This window comes from Lathamus discolor, chromosome 1, assembly GCF_037157495.1.
Source record: "Lathamus discolor isolate bLatDis1 chromosome 1, bLatDis1.hap1, whole genome shotgun sequence".
NCBI classification, from domain to species: Eukaryota; Metazoa; Chordata; class Aves; order Psittaciformes; family Psittacidae; genus Lathamus; species Lathamus discolor.
In genome coordinates this window covers 71,106,865-71,126,079 of record NC_088884.1, presented here as the reverse complement: position 1 = coordinate 71,126,079, position 19,215 = coordinate 71,106,865, and the positions used below count along the sequence as shown (strand labels likewise).

The window sequence follows — 19,215 nt, the reverse complement described above, 5'->3', positions numbered from 1 at the left end:
CCAGAGCCTTATCATCTAGTGCACATTAGCCCCCTGGTTTCGGTAAAGCTCTTCCTATATTCAGCAGTTAAAGAACTAGCCCTCAGGCAGCACTGCTTAAAATTCTTCATGCAATTAAAAAAAATAAAAGTATAAACCAATTAAAGCTGTGATTTGCACTATGGAAATGAGCAAAATCCTAGTTCTGAAAAGAAACCGTCTGGTTTGGTATGTTATCCTCTCAAAAAATCAACAGATGTCGTTAGCCCAAGTTAGAAAATATACTCTTAAAAAATCACCAAAGTTAGTCAGTTCCATGGCATTTAATATAAATCGTATGACACAACGTATTTGGCACATCCTGTATTTCATGGTAAGACTGGAATAGGAAACGAGGTAAAAGAAACCTCCAGGGTAAGAGGGAGAGAAAGACAGACTGTGAAGTTTGTACTGGAGGATTAAGAAGAGTAGCGTAGGAAAGAAGGGAGAAATTTAAATTCCAAGGTAAAGCTGGCCCAGTTAAGTTTTCCTGTCAAATCAGACTGCATTCCTCAAGTCAGACTGAAAAGGCATTGATTTAATTCCATCCAACCTCAAAGTCCATGAGACTTGAGAATTTGTCATCTCTTACTTACCACACTGTGTCAGACTTGGACCCCCAGGGCTGACTGCTGTTCAGGTGGCAGGGGGCATATATACACACTTCTTTGCTGCTTTGGTCACATTCATGCAAACACAAGATGGCCGGCATACTTTCTGGAGCACTTGGATATTTCATATTGCTTGAAGAAGATTCTAATCACATTTTTCTCTTTCTAGTACTCATTAAGTTCCATCTCTATCCATTTTGTTGGGGGAAAAAAAAATACCCACCAGGTTTTTTGTACTGTTTTATGTTAGAGGTCAGACTTACCTCCTGTGCCATACTCTGTAGTGCTAGGTGCCACACTGTACACAACTAGATGGAAGTCTGTGGGTTTTGTTCTGCTGTCCATGGCATATGGAACCAAATCTTACATAAGCAATTACACTTACGGAAGTTTTCCTTTTCCCACCCCAAGGGCACCTGTAATAAAGATGGTTTGCATCAGTCGAATGTCCTGAAATGCATAATTTTGATAGAAAACAAAGAGTAGGCTAAGAGGAAGCAGATGCCCTTTAATTCTTTTTGCCAAGTAGGCCAACTGCAGTCTCTGAAGGCCAGAGGTGGTTGGTTTTGTATGTCATTTGTTACACCTTGGAGAAGGACTCAGGAATTATTATTGATGACTAGTTTAAAGGTGTGGAAATGCTAATAGTCATTCCATGTAGGCATCCACTGTCTGTCTTGCTTATCTTGGCTCTTCACATGGTCATCAGTAGCTTGTCCATGAGCAAGCGTGTGTCCCGTAGGACCATACCTTGCTAGGCTTTGGAGCCTGTAGAGATCTGCCTGAAACTGAGGTTCATTTATGCATTACTTTTGGTGAGCTGGATGTTTGTTTCCTTTTTGGTTAACAGTTTGTTCCTGTCTGTAAAGGAATCTCTATTACTATGATTTGACACAAACCAAATGGCAAGAAAAATCCTATGAAAGAAGGTAATGAATTGTGATGCCTCTGACAATGAATCATGACCTCATTGAATGAGTCAGTCTTGAAGAAAAGTCTGGTTGTCAAGGGATACAGAGGCTATTTACACACAGAGAATCTGGTAATTCACAATCACAAAAATCAGATGCTGGATTCTTCAGTGAGAATATGTTAAATTATTAGACTTTACCCCTCAGCCCCAAAGTAAGAAAATGCTTAAAAACCTGTCTGGCTTTTCAAACTGGTTTTGAATACAGCTAATATTAAATTAGCAGATAATAATTAACCTCATAAATTTTCCGTTCTGAAATTATATTATGTGATTCACTGTGTCCTCCCTGGGAATGTCTTCTGCATTTTGTGAGATTGCTTGCAAAAATTTACACAGGTTCTTGCCCATAACCCAAATACATCATTTTCATATCTGCCTCAAACATGATCTATTGCCTTCTTGCACCTTTCAGTGCCAACCAAGAAAGAGCTACACTGAGTGGAGAAAGGGCTCAGAAGGGTTAAACATACCTCTCCCTTAAATGAACATTGGAGTAAGTAAGGTGCTTCCGCTCTCCCAAATAGGGAATATTGTGGTATTATAGAGGTGGTTTTAGGGTGTGTTTTTGCAGGCAGGAGGCCTCTCATTAGACATTGGTACAGGAGGTGAAGGAAGAGCTGCAAATCCTTTCAAGGAATAACAGAGAACTTTGAAAAGTACAAGACAGGGACAGTCTATCACCTTCCTGTCATACAGCATAGGCACTAAGCTGGGGAGTAAAGAAATACCTGGGGCCATGGGCACCAAATAAGACAAGCCAAGGATGTGAATCCCACATCCAGAAGCAGTGCATGGTCCTCTGGGTTGCTGGCTACTGCATTGTGAGCCCCTTCTGCTTATGTAGTTCAGAAATATCACTCTGAAACCTCCCTGATGACATTTTTGTGAAGTATTTCATCCTTTCTAAGGAAATTGGTTCTTTTATTAAACCATATATTTCTGACAAAACACAGTTTAAAAATAAAATTTCCAGACATCTCTAATTGAGGCATAAGTTACACACAGGGTGCTTGTATGCAGTGTGGCTTGGGGCATATTTAAACTTCTCAGTAATACAAGCCTGAAAAGAAGCCTGTTGAGATGCATTAAAGTGCTATGTATTACGTGGCTTTACTGTGCAGATTTGCTGAACATTTAACTCCTGTTGATCTCAGTGGGAACTGTCTGGTTGCCTAAACAAGTAGTCTAGTTTTTAAGCAGGAAAGCTCCCCCTCTACAAAATACCGCTTCTACTTACCTGAACTGTGAAGTGCTCATGGGCTTAATTAAGAATATCTGTTCAGTGCTTTGCAAAACTGAACTTCTTTAGGTTTAAATTTAAGCTGAATTTATTCTTACTTTTTACCTTTTCAGCCTGGAAAGTAGGTGTACAGGATATTCTTTATTCTCTGATATTATAAGGGCTCAAGCAGAGAGAGAAATTATGAAGATGTGTCTTTAGGTAAAAAATGGAAGAGGTTGTTGTAAAGGAAACATTTGGCCAAATACTTTTGGAGAGAAAAGATGCTTCAGGGGAAAAATTGATAGAAGTACCTATAGAAATAATGTTGCATTGAAGCTTAACATTTAGTGGTTGGAATATCAAGAGTAAAAATATGTCCTCTCCCAAGGGAGGACAATGCAACTGGTAACCTAAGGATTTTTGCTGGGATTTTTGTTTTCGGTATATTTCCATGAGTATAAATGACCTTAGGGCCATGTTCTATACTCCGCCAGCATATGACAATCCTCTGTTACCTTCCATCTACAACTGTGTCTTCATTTGGGTGCTTTGGATCAGAACCTGGTGAATAAATGGGAACTACTAGTGCAGTTCACGTGTTTCAGTAGGTCATAAGTGTATGGCAGTGTTTCAGGAGGCTGGCTGGGTGTTACCAGTGAGTGGTAACAGTTGCTGATTAGCTAGGATGGTATTAACAGAAATGTAGATAGTGCCAAGTTGCTTAATGACAACTAACCAAGTGTTAAATAGATGTGGATATTTAAGTTCTGATCTTTCAATGCTTAAATTGCTAAATGAAGATTAAGGAGCATATTTTGCTTAGTTCTCAGGAGGCCTTGATCAAGAGTAGAAAGTATCTGTTGGACAGCCTGAAGGTTAGCACTGTTCCTAAGGTATCCACACAGATAATGGAACTGGAATTCTGTATGTTCTAGCTGCAGTTCCCTTTGTAAGCCAACAGAGCCTTGGAATAGCTTAGAAACTAGAAGAGAAAATAGAAGAAGAAATATGCACAGTATTATGGTACTATTCAGTCTTAGAGGATGTAGTAATAAGTGTTTTAGTTTCTAGATTCACTTTCTCTTTTTAATGTTGAGGTAACAGTTGCACAGCCTGCAAATAAAATGCATTCTAAGTTTGAGGGCTTTTTCCTTTCTGATTTCCCTGTAGTCTCAAACTGATTTTTTTTTTTCTTCAGTCAATTTACTGTTATCTTCAATAAACTTTCTAACGTAATGGCCATAGTTTTACCATTATCTTTATCATGTACTTCACTGATGCCCATGACAGGATGTCATACATGCAAGAATGTCTTAGCCTGTACAACGTCTGCTATAGCTGATGTGCAACAAACCAAATCAGACAGCTACAGTCTGAACTGAAGGTGAATTTGTGGGCTTACAGCAAGATAGGAATACGGTCTTTGGATGTACTGTTCTATGTCAATGGTTAAGAGGCTTGCTGCTTTTTGAAACCTGCTGTTCTTTTTTACGCTTTCAGATATCAAATACTATTTATCTAATCACGTTACATATGAAAAGCAGCCTGCTTTTTCACTAGACCTGTTTCACAGTTTTCTTACCTCAGGTCATCCAGATGGTTGCATAGTTCCTTGATGTTCTTTAGCACATCATCTTAAGCACACACTCACATGTGCTGTCATTCTTGATTAAAAAATCAGCTTTTATGGATAGTCATCAGCTGCATTCAGCTTTCTTGAGTTCACTCCAGGCTCCACTGACATCTGTGCACATGCAGCATCCTGACACGTTTCAAATCTGATCAGATGTGAACCACCAGCTAGGCCCTTAACAGCTTTTACACACGCAACGTATTTTGAAGCACAGCAGCAAAGAGCCTCTATGCTGACAGCTGCAGTTGTCTGGCTTTGACATCCCCCATACAACCGGGTCAAGGCGTCAACACCGGTACCTGGCTATGACATGGCATAGTGTATTTTGATGGGGAATTTCTGCACCACCGGGAAGCCTGTCCCGTAACAGTTACTGAGTTTATCATCATTAGCCATTTCTGTGCTCATGGTCCCCACGATGAGTGGTCAGAGTGCTGAGCAGGGGGGTGGCTCATGAAGCTGTCCAACAGGCAGCTCATGTGAAGTGCAGGAGTAGTATGGAGAACACACAGAAGATTTTTCTTAGTAAGTATTTTTTGTCCCGCTTGCCAGCTTCTCACACTTCTGTGATCCACTCTTCAGTTCAAGTTACCAACAGACAGTTTCCATTCTTTGCCTGCTTATAAAAATGCATACTAGTACCCTGTAAAACCGTTAATCAGTTCTTTAGGTTCCTTCAACCCTGTGCTTCTATTACATGTGCCTGTTTCCCTGAGGTAGGATTCAATCGCTGAAACTTTTTTTGCATGCATTTAGTACCTTTGCTGCAGTTAAATGCAATGGACTAAATGTCAAGTTATTTTCAAAGAAATAAGATTTTGGAGATCCATTTTTCAGTGGAAGAAATCTGTCATCTTATGTCCTAACCTCCCTAAAGCTCTTTCTGTTTCTGTGATGTTCTGTATTTTTAGCAGCAACATGTTATTGCTCAGATAAGTTACACTTCCGAACATATGGACAAATGTAAAAGCAGCAAAGAATGCAGCATTACCTGGGAAAAAAATATCTACACTGAGTATTTTTGCCCAAGCAAATTCCCAGATTTATACAGCGTGTAGATGCATCGTGATCTTGATTTGAGGTGTTCCTATAACCGGAAAAAGTGATTTGCTGATTTCCGAAATGACTTTTTTCTTTCCTTACAGTTGCTTTTCTGTAACTGCATGTATGGTTTCTCTGACATCCTGGTGGTCTCAGCAGTGAAATCCCAGAAAAGGATAAAGCTTTCCATGTCAGGAGATATTTTCATTGGTGTTAGGTACATGGAAGCTAGTGCCATAGCTTTTATGGAAGTATAAGCACTCAGCGGAGAGACTGTGTTATTTGCTCAAGTTAGCGCAGAAAGAATTCAGGCTGTGTCCTGCTCTGTTCTCCTCTGGTCCACCCATTCAGCAACAGATAGCATGATTTCAGAGGGCTTCCTGTTCCTGTGGAGCACTGTTGCTGACACCAAGGGAACTGCATTCCTCTGCTCTGAGCTGCTTCTGTTGTACCTGCTGCACCTCAGCTCTATGCATTCCTTCCCACAAATGCAATGTTCAGAGCAAAACTCACCGTGTGACCAGCTAGGCACAGCTCAGCAGCTGGCATTGCAGCTCTGTGGTTGTGTGTGTGACACAGTGCCTTCACACAATTAACTTAATGGATTCAGAGGACCTGCAGAACTCCGAGCTTGGAAGTATTCCCAAAGGTGACTTTTTTTTTTAATCCCTTTAGAAGTCACAGGAATAAAACTGAATACAAAGCATTTGGTGAGGTTTTTTTTTTTTTTTTTTTCTTATGCCTAAAATACAGCCTCTATAAAATGAAATAATTCCTGCAAGCCACTTGTGGCTCCCTCTTAGTTTTTCCTTGGGGCCCCATTCTCATTCACATTGGCAGCTGTGCAAAGTTGTCTTGATGTAAATGAGAATCAGGCCCTTTATGTCAGCATTAGAGTTAAATCTAGGCCAGTGTGAAAGTCATCTCTCATTAGCAGAGGCTAAATACCTGCTAGAAATTGGAATTCAAAGGGTGAAGCACTGTACTGCATCTCTGTGTTGTGTAACACAGCTGGAATCAGTCCTGGTTAAAAGAACGGCAAAATGGAAGTCAAATTAAATTCAGTCATTTTTGAAGGGTGTAAATGGGTATAGGAATTAATTTCAATCTTTTTCTTCTCAATCCCTAACCAGAGAAGAGTCTGCCTGGCCTGAAACAGTGAATCAGTTTCATTAGCTGAAACAGTCATGTGGAAATCTGGGATTAATGTTTAATACCCACATCCCTGTGTCCCTCATCCTTCTACCTTCTTCAACAGAGTCCATAACCTATCAGCTCTGTGATCAGAGTGGTGGCAGCATTTAGGCAGTGCTGCATGACAGGTTAGAGCAGCACCCTAACTCATATGTGCAGGTAGTCCTGTGGAGGAGTTTTAAAGCACATCACCTGTAGAGCTGCGGTTACTTGTGGAGGATACGGAAAAGCCTGCCTGATAAAAAGACAGAAGAAAGTCTGTGTGGGTTTGGGGTTGTTTATTTTGTTTTTAAGAGGGCAGCAAACTGAACACGCATAAAAAGAGGAGATAAAGCAAATCTGTATTCTAACCACAGGATGTGTTTTCTCTGTTTTTCCCTCTGAGGTGATTCACTGGAACTCACCAAAGAAGCTGCGAGTGAAAAACAAGCATGTGGAGTTCTTCCGCAACCTCTACCTGACATTCCTGGAATATGATGGGAATTTGCTGAGACGGGAACTCTTTGGCTGCCCCAGTGAGGCAGATGTGAACAGTGAAAATGTAAGTGGGGTGTGTAGGGCTTGACGATTTAAAGGATGGTTTATACAAGGCACAGGCTACATGAAGGCTTGGAGAGTTGGTGCAGGCAGTGCAGTGCAGAGGGGACTCAGGAGAATTGAGGTCAGTGCTCAGATTCCAGGAGTAACACTGCAAATCATGTAATATCTCTGTGCCTCAGTTCCTCACCTGGAAAACTGTGATATTAATCTTCCTTTTCCCCTGTTTTTTGCTGTCTTTTTCTTTTTTCCATTTTGCCTTTTAAAAATTTCCATGAAAGCTAACATCACAAACTGAAAATGAGGATTTGAGCTCTTAATTCCATTAGGCAATTTCGCAAGTCTCACCCCTTAAACATAAAACTTTCTGGGGGAAAGGCTTATTTCTTGTGTTTGTTCTGCAGATAGTGATGTCAGTTTGGGCTAGTAGATACTAATGCACAAATAATGAAGAAGAAGTGAAAACATCGACACTGCTGGATTTGGATCTACAAGGTTTTGCCATGCTGCAAACTAGAGGACGAGTTAATATTTCAAGGTACACATAGGCTGTGAGACTGCAGGTTTTTTCTGCACTGCCCCAAATCAAACACAGCAGCATTTATGTGTATCTGCATAGAAATTGCAATCAGAACTATTCAGACAAAGTAAATCATTTGGAAATGGTTGAAATCAAGGATGTTTATGTACAGATGTCCTTATGTGTGTGTATGCCTTAGTACATGTAATTCCAAAGTAAAAACTGTTAACTGAGATGTTTATACACAGATTTATATGAACTCCTTGTTTATAAGGGCATTAAACTGAAAGAGGGTAGATTTAGATTAGCTGTTAGGAAGAAATTCTTCACTATGAGAGTGGTGAGGCCCTGGCACAGAGTGCCCAGAGAAGCTATGGCTGCCCCATCCCTGGCAGTGTTCAAGGCCAGGTTGGACGGGGCTTTGAGCAACCTGCTCTAGTGGAAGGTGTCCCTGCCCGTGGCAGGGGGCTGGAACTGGATGAGCTTCAAGGTCCCTTCCAACCCAAACTCTTTTATGATTCTACAATGATGTGGTCTTTGGATATTTCTAGACCAAGTACCAATTTTGGCTACATATTCTGAAAGAGAACTGTCGTGGTTTAAACCCAACTATAAAAATATAAAAGCAACCCAAATATAAAATCATATAAAAGCAACCTGTAATACTTTGTTTTATCTTCAAGAAAAAAGAATTCTAAAATATGCATTATCTATATAAAAATCAATAAAGCAAAGCGAATATCATGTGCACATTAGCAGTTAAGATGTAATTGGCAATCAGTAGCATTGTTGAGGCTTGTAGTGTTTCTATTTAGTCTGTTGATAAAATGACCACAGGAGATACCATTCCCTATTTTTTAACTATAGCGCTCATAGCTTGGATAAATATATTTTAGCCTAAGGCATGACTTCCCAGATACATATTTGACTATCCCACTGTCTTCTGAAAGGAGTGGGGAATGGTGGGAAAATGGAGATCAAGATTGACTGGAAGAGACTGAAGCAGGGATGAGAGAGAGAGAGAAAGAGCACAGTGCGAGCAAAAGCACATGGAGAAAAAATCTTCTGCAAGAGTGAGAGTCTTTTAGACAATCAAGTGAACTGAATGTGCTAAAAGACCACTCTGACCATCAGAGACATCAAGGTACAATAGACAGGATAGAGGGCAGGAGATGGAAAAGAAAAGGGGAGTGAGACATTAAAAAAAAAAGACAAGCAAACAAAACACACCTTCATCGGATTTTAAAAATTCAGGTTAAATTTATACTGAATTCCCAATATGTTGTCTGGGTTCAAAGAGCATGAATGCAGTCACAGACTCGTTGCTTTATTTTTCAGAGCCCTGTATATCCTTATTAAATAGATTTATACCAGACAAGTTGCTGGGTAGCAGCCCACAGTGAATGAATTTTCTTGCTACTTGAAAATGGCAGCCCTGAAAGTTTAAAATGGCTCATTTTACTGAACTTGTGTCTAGTTGACAGACACTGGAAATGACTAACTGTTCAAGCCTGTTTCTTATTCAAGACAAGTAGAACACAATATGGTATATGGTATGGCTTGTGTCTGAAGAAGAAATATAACTCATTTTTCCATTTATAAATAATTAAAAAAAGAGATACTGAAAAAGAATGAGCTAGGCATACAGAAATACATAAGTCCTAATTTGCCAAGAGACACCAAAAAGTTAACAGCTTTCTATCAAAACAATCGGATACATTAGAAAAGCTAACTTCAGATAGCTTAAAACTAGTCACTTAGGAGAAGACATTGTTTTTTTATTAGTTACCCTTGACGTAAGCTCCTCTCTAAACTTGGTTATGTCCTTTTTATTGTGGAATACAAAAACTAAGTTTCAGCTCTGAAGTTACGAGACCCTAGGAATAGGATTACTGCAAAACCCACTCTCTCACTGTGACACATGCAGTGTCACAGGTGTCCTATTAAAATGCAGTACATTACCACAATCTATTGCAGAATAATCATTAGAACATTTTCTGAGGTGAGCAGGGAACCTCTGTCATTCCTCCCACTACAAGAACTAGGGGGCATGAAGTGGAAATTGCAAGTAGCAGGTTCGAAACAAAGATATTTTATCCACAATGTAATGAAGCTTTGAGCAGGAGGTAATGCTGCTAAAAATATACACATGCTCAAAAGTGACTCTTCATAGAAAGAAAATTGGTCAGGAACTGTTTAGCTTTCATGCAGAAAGTCCTTGAACCACAAGCTCGGGATTAGGGGAATGTTCTGATAAAGCATCGCTGTACACTCGTCCTGCTTTTACACCCCTCTCTAGGCAGCCAAGTCACAGCTGGAGGCAGGATGCTGGGCTAGATGGACCTGTAGTCTGACAAGAAACACCCATGCATTTCCAGTTGGATTCCAAAGCATAAAAGGCTGTAATTCCTGTGATGTAACATATGTATAAAGTAGAAATTGCTATTTGATTTATCTTATTACCTGTAATTTTTCCTTTCTTTGAATTGAGACTATCAGCCCAAAACCACAATTGGCCTTTATTGTGCTAAGCATTGTATATGGGTAAAAGGTGGTCCTCTAGCTGCCTGTGCTTCTCTGCTTCATGCACAGGTGAACAAAATGTTAGAATATCTCTTCTTGTTTTATAATCAAAGATAATTACTTAAGCACTGAATGCGCTGAGCCATGTTGTTGAAGCAGTGGCTTAGTGTCAGTGACAGCAGACTGTCACTCACAGTCTGGCTGTATCAGAATCTACCCTTACGTTCTTGTTTCAATATGCCAGCCGTTGTTTTCTTCAGAATGCAACCTGTAAGTAAGGAATCTCATTTGTAATTGAAATAATGTGGAAAGGAAGTACGGCAGTGGGTACCATTGGACTGTTTCTGTTAACTGTAAGGCCCTTTACACTTCTCATCAGTACTGAGATGGCCTTAAAATGAATGTAGATTATGTACCTTTACTTTTCAAGGACTGTTTACATTGCTAGAGACATAAAGGGGCATTAGTTTAAAAGGTAGTCAGACCTTACATTAATATCTGTCTGTATGTGTACACACGCATGTATGCTTAAATATGTGTCTATATGCATGTCTTTTCTTTCAAAGTTTGCTAAGGACATGTAATACCACAGACTGAGTTCTTAGAGGTCTAAAGGCAGTCTTTGGATCTTATACTGCACAGTCCTGATCTAGACAGCTCTTGATCTTCAGTGCACCAAACAACACTATTCTAAGGTTCCAAAATATTACAAATGGGAATGAACAGAACAGATTGGGCTCTGAAACTTGAATATTGAAGGCAAAGAAATAACAGTTGTGGTAACTTTTCTGTTTATGTAAAAATGCTCATATGTATGTCTATGTGTACATGCATGTTTCATCCTTTCCTCGAAAATGTCAAGCAGAAAGATCCTGTGTATTGCAGAGACAGGCTGAGGACAGGAGCCTGCCACATGCTCCTTGCCACAGAGCAGTACTGTAAGTCCCTGTAAGTCAATATGTGTTAAAATGAGAATACAAAGAGCATACACTTCTCTGCAAATTGGTATTACCGTCACACCTTTGCCCTTTTTTCAGATTCTGGGTGGGAAATACAGAATATGAACCAAATCCTCCTGTAAACGTAGCCATTGACTCAAGTGGCCTTTGGAGCACCTACTTAGTCACTCCATCCTAGTTATTCCATGTTATTTCTTCCTTCTCAGTCCTTCTTTCTTACTTTGATAAAATGCCACAAAGGCAAAGCTCACAATGATCACAAATTTGAACATTTCCTATTGGCTTTTAATGCTTATGTTCAACATTTCATTCTAAAGGACCTAATGTAAAGTCTAAAATATTTCAACGGGATCTTCTCTGTACCAGCCTATCTCTATAGTTACATTAAGAGATAGATACTGAAAAGCATGATTTTAGCACACAGGCACACAGTCAACTCATAAACCTTCTTTTCCTGCAGACAGTTTCTCATCAGATGCTTTCTGCCAAAGCATTAAATCTGAAGGTTGAATGGGGCATCCCCCTGTTAGTGAAGCTGTGTCCTGAGACGAAGTCCAGAACAAGATCAGTGGGAAGTTTATTACTCTTTTCACTCAGTTTAAGAAGAGGACAATAGATTCCCATTGGAGAAGACTTTCAGAAAACACAGGACAAAAATCTCTACATATTTTTATTTTCAGACTTTCAAAACAATACAAAGAAACAGCGTAAAAAAGAAAACACTTGTTTACGTGTATACTTACTTACTAAATATGGTTTTACTTATTTACTTTTTCGTGCAAAACCAGGGAATCTTAATACTAGCAAATGGCTGTGCATGCCAGTTGTTAATATCCACCAGAAGAACAGGAAATTCTATCAATGTAGCACATGCTAGAAACTCCACTAATCTAGCAATTTTTGAATGTCTAAAAGTAGCATGCAAAGGGAACTTCCACATCAGTATCAGGGCACTGAACGTGTAGTGAGGCTGATGCTTGGAGTACCCTTTACTCCTGCAGAATTTCATCATTTTCAGGACTGGGAATTAAAGTTACTATTTTGTGGTGACATGGTCTTTCTCTAATAATAACAGAGGGTTTATGGCAGTTTTGAGGTGAATTCCTGACTTCCCCAGCTGTGTTGTTTCTATTATTATAACTGTTATTGCTACTAAATGCTGAGCTGGTAGCCCATCCTGTTAGTTGCCTGGAAGTTGCTGTTATACTGCTTTCAGCAGCTTATAATATTGATAATGGGGGATCATGTGGATGGGGATTTATTTGGGGATTTTAATGCCATGCTGGTTACCTCTTTCTTTATTTATTTTTTGAAGTGAAACATGGGGAAAAGCTTGGGAGGGGTTGCCCACACCACAAGTTCTGATGACCTCTTCATGGAAATACTCCACACCTTACAGACGGAACTGGCTTTTGGGCCCAGAACATGGTTTTTTGCCAACCTGGTGAAAACTTAGGCTAATTACAACGCTGAAAAATCCTGGTTTGCACATATTCGGTAACTTTTTATTTGACTTTAAGAAGGCTCAGATCTCTGGAGACTCTTAAAGAGATTTGGCAGACTACTTTTGGGTAAGAACCATTGGATTAGAAACAGGGCTGGGACTGACCATAGGACTTGTCATTCAAGAAGGAACAGGGCTAGAAACAATCTGGGATAACAAAAGCAAGGAGACCAGCCTTTTGCGGCACTGGGCTGCAAGGGAGGTCTGGGAACAGCTCAGCCAAGAAGGCTTGGCAGGGAACTGGGGAAATGAGAGGCAGAGGATTACCGTGATCCAGCATCAGCAGCTGAGATGAAGGGAATTTGTAATGCACATATACAGAACTGTCTAAGATGTTATGCATGCCTAAAAATTAGGTTTTTAATTGTGTTGATTATTTGTGGTCAAGATAAGACATTTAAGCAAGAGGGTAAGCTTCTGCTTACATGCTGCAGCAAAATTCCTCTTGCTAGGTAGGCTTGTTCAGACATTATCCTCTTTGTCCTTAGCACAGCTTTGTTTCACAGAAGGCTCAATTTGACCCATAGCAAATGTAAAAAATTTTATGGTGTGGGAGGAATAAAGGTTTAATTGACATGGGATTAGTCTGGCTTTTATTACTAATCATTGGAGAAGCCAGAAGTACTTTATGTAGGTCATCCCAAACAAGATTCAGTGAATGCTTTTTCCTCCCAACATCATCATCTGCTTTGTTTGTGCGTGCTGTAGGCAACGGTTAATTCACACACATTGAAAGTGCTAAATGTTGCAATCCAAATTGCCTACTGGTGGGAACTGGGACAGCTACACAGGAGGAAATGAAACTGCTGCAGTTTATAACCAGATTGTAGTTTCATCCCAGGCTGGTGTTAGTTCTCCTCTCAGCAGCTGAGTTGATTTGGTGCTATGAATCTTAACTGCATACAGTTGGGAGAAGGAACGATGATCTAAAAGGTAGAAGTTTTCGTCTTAAGCTGCTCAGTTCCTGTTGTGCTGGCATGAATATCGAGTGAGTGACTTAAGCCTAGTGTCATCTCACCTCACCTGAACACTTGGTAGAGATGCCTACATTAGTGTTTCTGTCCCCTTCCCCAAGATCTAAATAGCCGCTAGACACAAAGTGTTTCTTGTTGGTGTTTTTTTGAATATCGCTGATCCCTTGAAAATACTTCTGATCCCAGATTTTGAATTGATCTCATGTGAGATGAAGTCTTGTTGATTTTGGTGGGGAGTAAATGGCTTCTGTGGCACAGCAGTTAAAATGAGGCCAATCACAAATTTGCTTACACTAGGAACAGCCTTAGGAAGGGAGATTTATGAACAGACAATCTAGTTTGCTGGTGAAAGGTATATGTTGTGTGCCATGTATCATATGGGTCTGCCATCTATCACATGGATAGAAAACAGCACCTCACCTCATACAAATGTCAGACAAATAGACCTGGTAAATCATGATGATTTATGACAGACTTGAATACCTTCTGGCCTGCCTGTGCCACTCTGGCCAGCCTATCTTCAAAGACAACTTTTCCTGAGATGAAATCTGATCACCTGCCACAGCTGGTTGCCCAGAGCGTAGATTTCTTTTTATCTGCTTGTCTCTTTGTTTTGGCACAATGAGTGTCATGGCATTTTTATTGCCATTTTATATGCCATTTTCATTTCCGTAACATCATGATGCTAATGAGAGCACTTGTTTCCCACTACAGTATTTCCTCAGAGAATGTCTACCATACACAGCCTGAAAAGAATACATTTTTCACCGTGATAGTGTTTCCTAGAGGTAACATTTCCCACATGATCAGTGGCAAGTAGCCTTAGCATTGAAAATCTTGTAGAAACAGTGAATCTTATGCTAAGCAGGTACTCACTCATGAGAATACATGCTGTCACTCTAAGGTTAAGAAGTCTGCTATATTAGGCGTATTGTTGTAAGTATAATGGAGGGGTCCATAGTGAGGATGCCATATTTTTATCCAGCTGATATTTTGATGGTGCGCTAGTGCACTGTTTAAGTAAGCATCTGTTTGCGTAAGTCGTGTCAGCATTCCCATTATAAACACATCTTTTCCAGAAGACATAATGTAGCGGCAAACCTTAAACCAAGCTGTAAGCTCTTTGTCTGTAAATAATGGACCCCTGCAATGTGCATGCTATAGATAAGATTATATCACTGGGGAAATTTTGTGTGATCATGTAACTGAAAATTAATATGAGGTAACTCAGAAAGAGATAAATTTAAGGATATGTATGTGTCTGTCTCAGACAATTCACTGTCTTTTGCATGTCACACATCTTTAACATTCTTCATTTTAAATATGTGAGTAAAAAATGGCATATGACTCTGCTCAATATGTATTTATAGGTTGTATGTGTCTCTTCATAGTAAAGAGGAAGCAGGCTTTATGTGTATGTGATACTGGGTCACGTGTCTGAATGTACATATGAATATATATATATAAATGAAGGGAACAAAGAAAATGAGAGAGGGGGAAAAGGCTCTTAAACTGTATTAAATATACAGCACCCTGCTGTTAGTCCTGATAATTTGTCCAGTCATACTGCTAGCTTCAGTGAGATAGCCTGTGATCTTACAGGTTTTGCTGGACCAAATCCAGGGTGCCTAGCATGTCTAGCATTGCTTCCAGCAGGAGAGGTATTTTCATATGGATAATCACATGCTATTGCATTCCAGTGCCTGTTGCCTCAGCATTGCAGGATAGCTCCATCCTTAATGCAGACTGCTTGCTACATATGCAGAGGCAATACTCCAGGCCAAGTCACAGATTGTCCTGTGCTGGTTTTCCTACCTGAAGGAGCACACCTTAAGCAAGCTGTGTTTTCCCAGCCTGTAGAGCGTGGCTCCTGAGGCAGCCTAGCAGTTTAGGCTCATGGTATGAGTGGACAAGGATTGCACAAGCATTCCTGCAATGTGTTGATGAAGCTGTGTGTCTGATCCTGCCAGGCGATGTCTGCATATTAGCCAGGGTTCTCTGGCAGCCTGCTTGCACTTGAGGGGAGGGTGCTAGGGGCAGAGGCTAGGGTAGATAGGCAGCACATCATGCGCATGGTCCTTCTGGGGAATGCTCTCTCCAAGGGTGGGCTGTGTTTCATCTCTTCTCTGAAGAGGTGAGACACGGCCATCACTTGGGTCCAGCGCTACCTGCAGTACTGAGCATGAGTCATACGAAATGCCAGTGAGAACCTCACAGACCATCAGCATAACTGCAGGCTCAGAAAAAGTGTGACAGGACAGAGATAAAATCCTGACCCTACAAGATACAGAGGAAAGAGCGAGATTTCTCCTACCCTGTAGTAGAAGGGATCTTCTGCTCTTTGCTGCTCTCCTTCACCTCCATCACCAGCTCTGTGACTTGGCGAGTTTCACTATCTGGGGCCTTTAAGAAGCTGTGTCTCCTCCTCTTCTCCCACCCAGGGCTCTGTAGATTGCAAAGCGCCAAATGTTACTGTTTAACTCATACTTAAGTATTTATATCCTCTTAGCTTGAAACCCACATGTAATCTGATAGTCATTCAGTGACTGCCCGATTAATAGCTGTTGTGCAATTGCAAACTTCTAGCCTGGTCATTTATATATACAGCAGGATAGTAAGGTATCCCTGAAACGTGCTTTGCTGTTGTCGTAACTAAACATCAATTATCTCCTTGATAATTCACTTAAGGTCATACTAGTATCTCTTTTCAAGGAAGAAATAGAAAGATGCAATAGTCTTTGCAATCACTGTTGTAATTATTGGGTTTAATTCAGTTATTGTTTGAATGTGACTTGGAAAAGAAAGTACAGGCTCAGCTGAATGACAGTTTGTAAAGCAGAATCAATGAAACTCCAAGAATGTGGAAAAGAACTCCTGATTTCTATTCCACCAAAAGAGATCTTGATTTCAATAGAAGTTTTGCCTGGGTAAAGATTTGTCAAGATTTGGACTCTCGTCTTTCTAAAAGCAGTCTCTCTTCAGGGATGTTTTAAGATCTGTGCAGAACAAAAGCACAGAAGAATGAGAGCCTGATCCAAAACACTTTGAAATCAAAGGAGATATTTCCATTATTCAAAAGAAGATTATAGAGTGATATACAGGAAAATATCAGGAATTATTCCATCAGCCTTCACAGGAAAACATTCATCTGTAAGCATTATTCTTGGTGGCAACCATTATGCTTATAGTTCCAAGAACAACAGCTTTTCTTAGTACAGTATTAGAACAAGAAATGTCTACTTTTCTTTTGAAGGTGAGGAAACTATTACTTTAAATCGTCCTGAACTGGACAAAAAGAAGAGATTTTTAAATATAAATGAATGTCTGTAATTCAGTAATCTGTTTGTTGCATGAAATGCTTTTGAAGTGCACTATGATTTTTATCAAAACTTGTAAAATTTCCATTAAATTAATCTTTTCCTTATTTACTGATAAATATGCAATTTTATTCTTCTTATGGGATGCTTTCTAAAAATGAAATATAAAAATACATTTATTAATAACCTCCGTTTCAGAGCAACACAGACAGAACTCTATTTGACCTGTTAAGACCATATGTTATTTTCATCTTCATTACATTTTATAGTACATTTTACAGCAGATATGACTGATTTTTCCTTTTAAATAATCTAGCTGGATGTTTTCTGTAAAATAATACACTTCAGGGATGAAACTAGGCAGCTGCATAGACCTTTGGTCAGTTTTCCTCTTCCTCATTTCCTCAGAGCTAAACTTTTATTCTCTTAAAGCTACAGGTTGAAGTGACTCAGGGTTGAATTGCTCTGAGATGCCCATTTTAACTTTGAAGGGGCCAGGTTTCCAAGGAAGACAAAACAATACCTGTTCTCTGCTAATCTGCTACCCTTTGGATTTCTCAAACTAGGTATCCAGAAGCATAAATCCCATTAGAAGTGCAGGCTTAATTCTCCAGCTGAAAGAATATTTTCATTGCAAAATTGAACTGGTGCAGATACATAAATCTCACGAGATAGAATAATGATCAGTTACAGATGTTTCTTGCAGCTGTCTGTCCACGCTGCTGGCAGCAGTTACTATTCTCCAACAGAGACAGCAGAATGGGAATTGCTCAGTCCAGTGCATACAAGCTTAATGTTCTGCTGAGTTTTGTCTACTGAAGCTGTATGTCTATGAGTAGTTTGAAACAATGCTTCTAGTAAGGAATAACATTATGCGTCACATTGGAGCGTTAGATCTGAAACTTGGGATTATGAAACTTTGATCGTTCACTGTTTCATTTCTGGTCTGGATGTTGGAAGTATGTAATGCAGATAATATATATGATATATAGACCATAATACAATGGTCTGTCTGTCTTATCAGTTTACTTACAAGTGCTTTCTTCTAGTCTCTTGTCCCGGAGCAATGCTACTCTGTATGTTCCACTTCCACTCCCCATTGCAACATGCTGCAAGTTGCCAACCTCATTCTTTCTGATTTACTAAAATACTTACAGAGAATTTATCTTTCTGTCCACTCTTTACAGCTCCAGAAACAGCTGTCTGAGCTGGATGAAGATGACTTATGCTATGAATTTCGTCGAGAACGTTTCACCGTCCATCGCACTCATTTGTATTTTCTACACTATGAATATGAGCCTGCTTCAGACAATACTGATGTAACACTGGTGGCTCAACTTTCAATGGACAGGTAAGGAAAACCTCTTGTTCAACTGAAAGCACGACACAATTGATATTTTCTTACAGAGAAATCCAACTGCATAATGCTTTGGGGAGAAAAATGACTCACTTCCATAGAAATTTGGATGTCATATTGTAAGACCTTTCTTGAATTAGGAGGAGCACAGGTAAACATCATGCAGACATCCAGACTTCAGCTCTGCAGTGCACACATGAGTGTGGGTAGAGTTCAAGAGAGGCTGAATATTAGAACTGCAGGGGTTGTTACCTGTAAGGTTTGTCAGGTATTAGGAGTTATGAAGGGTTTTGTAGAAAAAGCAGGAGCTGTTTGTAATAGGGTTAGGCAAGCAGTTGTCGCTGATGAGAATTTTACTCTCTGTATTTCCTCATTAGACATTTGCTTTCATTGCTCTTCTCCTTGCAGAAAAGCTCAATTAGTGATTTTTCTTACAGTGAAAATCAAAACTAAACATTTTAGTTTCAAATTGGGAAGTTGAAAATTAAACTCTTTTTTAATGTGCTAGTGTGAAACATAAGATCCTTTGAGTGGAGTCACTGCATTTTTATACAAATGTTGATTTTCAGAATAACATTTCTATTTTAATTCTTCTCAACTTTATGTTCTGGTGTAAAGTGACATTTTTACTGGTATTTCACTTGGGAAAATATGAGAAGTTTCACCTGCATCTTTCTGATTCCCACCATTGCAATTAGTTGTCATTTTTCAGAAGCCCTCGATAAGCCAGCTTTGTGAAATTTTGATTTGTCAGTCTCCTTTTTCCTCTTGTTTCTCAGTTTTAATCTGGACCACCCTTTGTAGTTACTGGTATGAGAATGGGTTACAAACC

At 39.7% G+C, this 19,215-nt stretch overlaps 1 protein-coding gene across 5 annotated transcripts in view; it reads left to right on the top strand.

Moving 5' to 3' along the window:
• LARGE1 (LARGE xylosyl- and glucuronyltransferase 1) overlaps positions 1 to 19,215 on the top strand; it is a 277,960-nt gene that overhangs the window by 233,801 nt on the left and 24,944 nt on the right. For all 5 annotated transcript variants that reach the window (XM_065679433.1, XM_065679441.1, XM_065679406.1 and 2 more), the window contains 2 exons: positions 7,078 to 7,233; positions 18,214 to 18,377. In XM_065679433.1, coding sequence (XP_065535505.1) covers positions 7,078 to 7,233; positions 18,214 to 18,377 — 320 coding nt within the window. The remainder of the gene's footprint in view (positions 1 to 7,077; positions 7,234 to 18,213; positions 18,378 to 19,215) is intronic.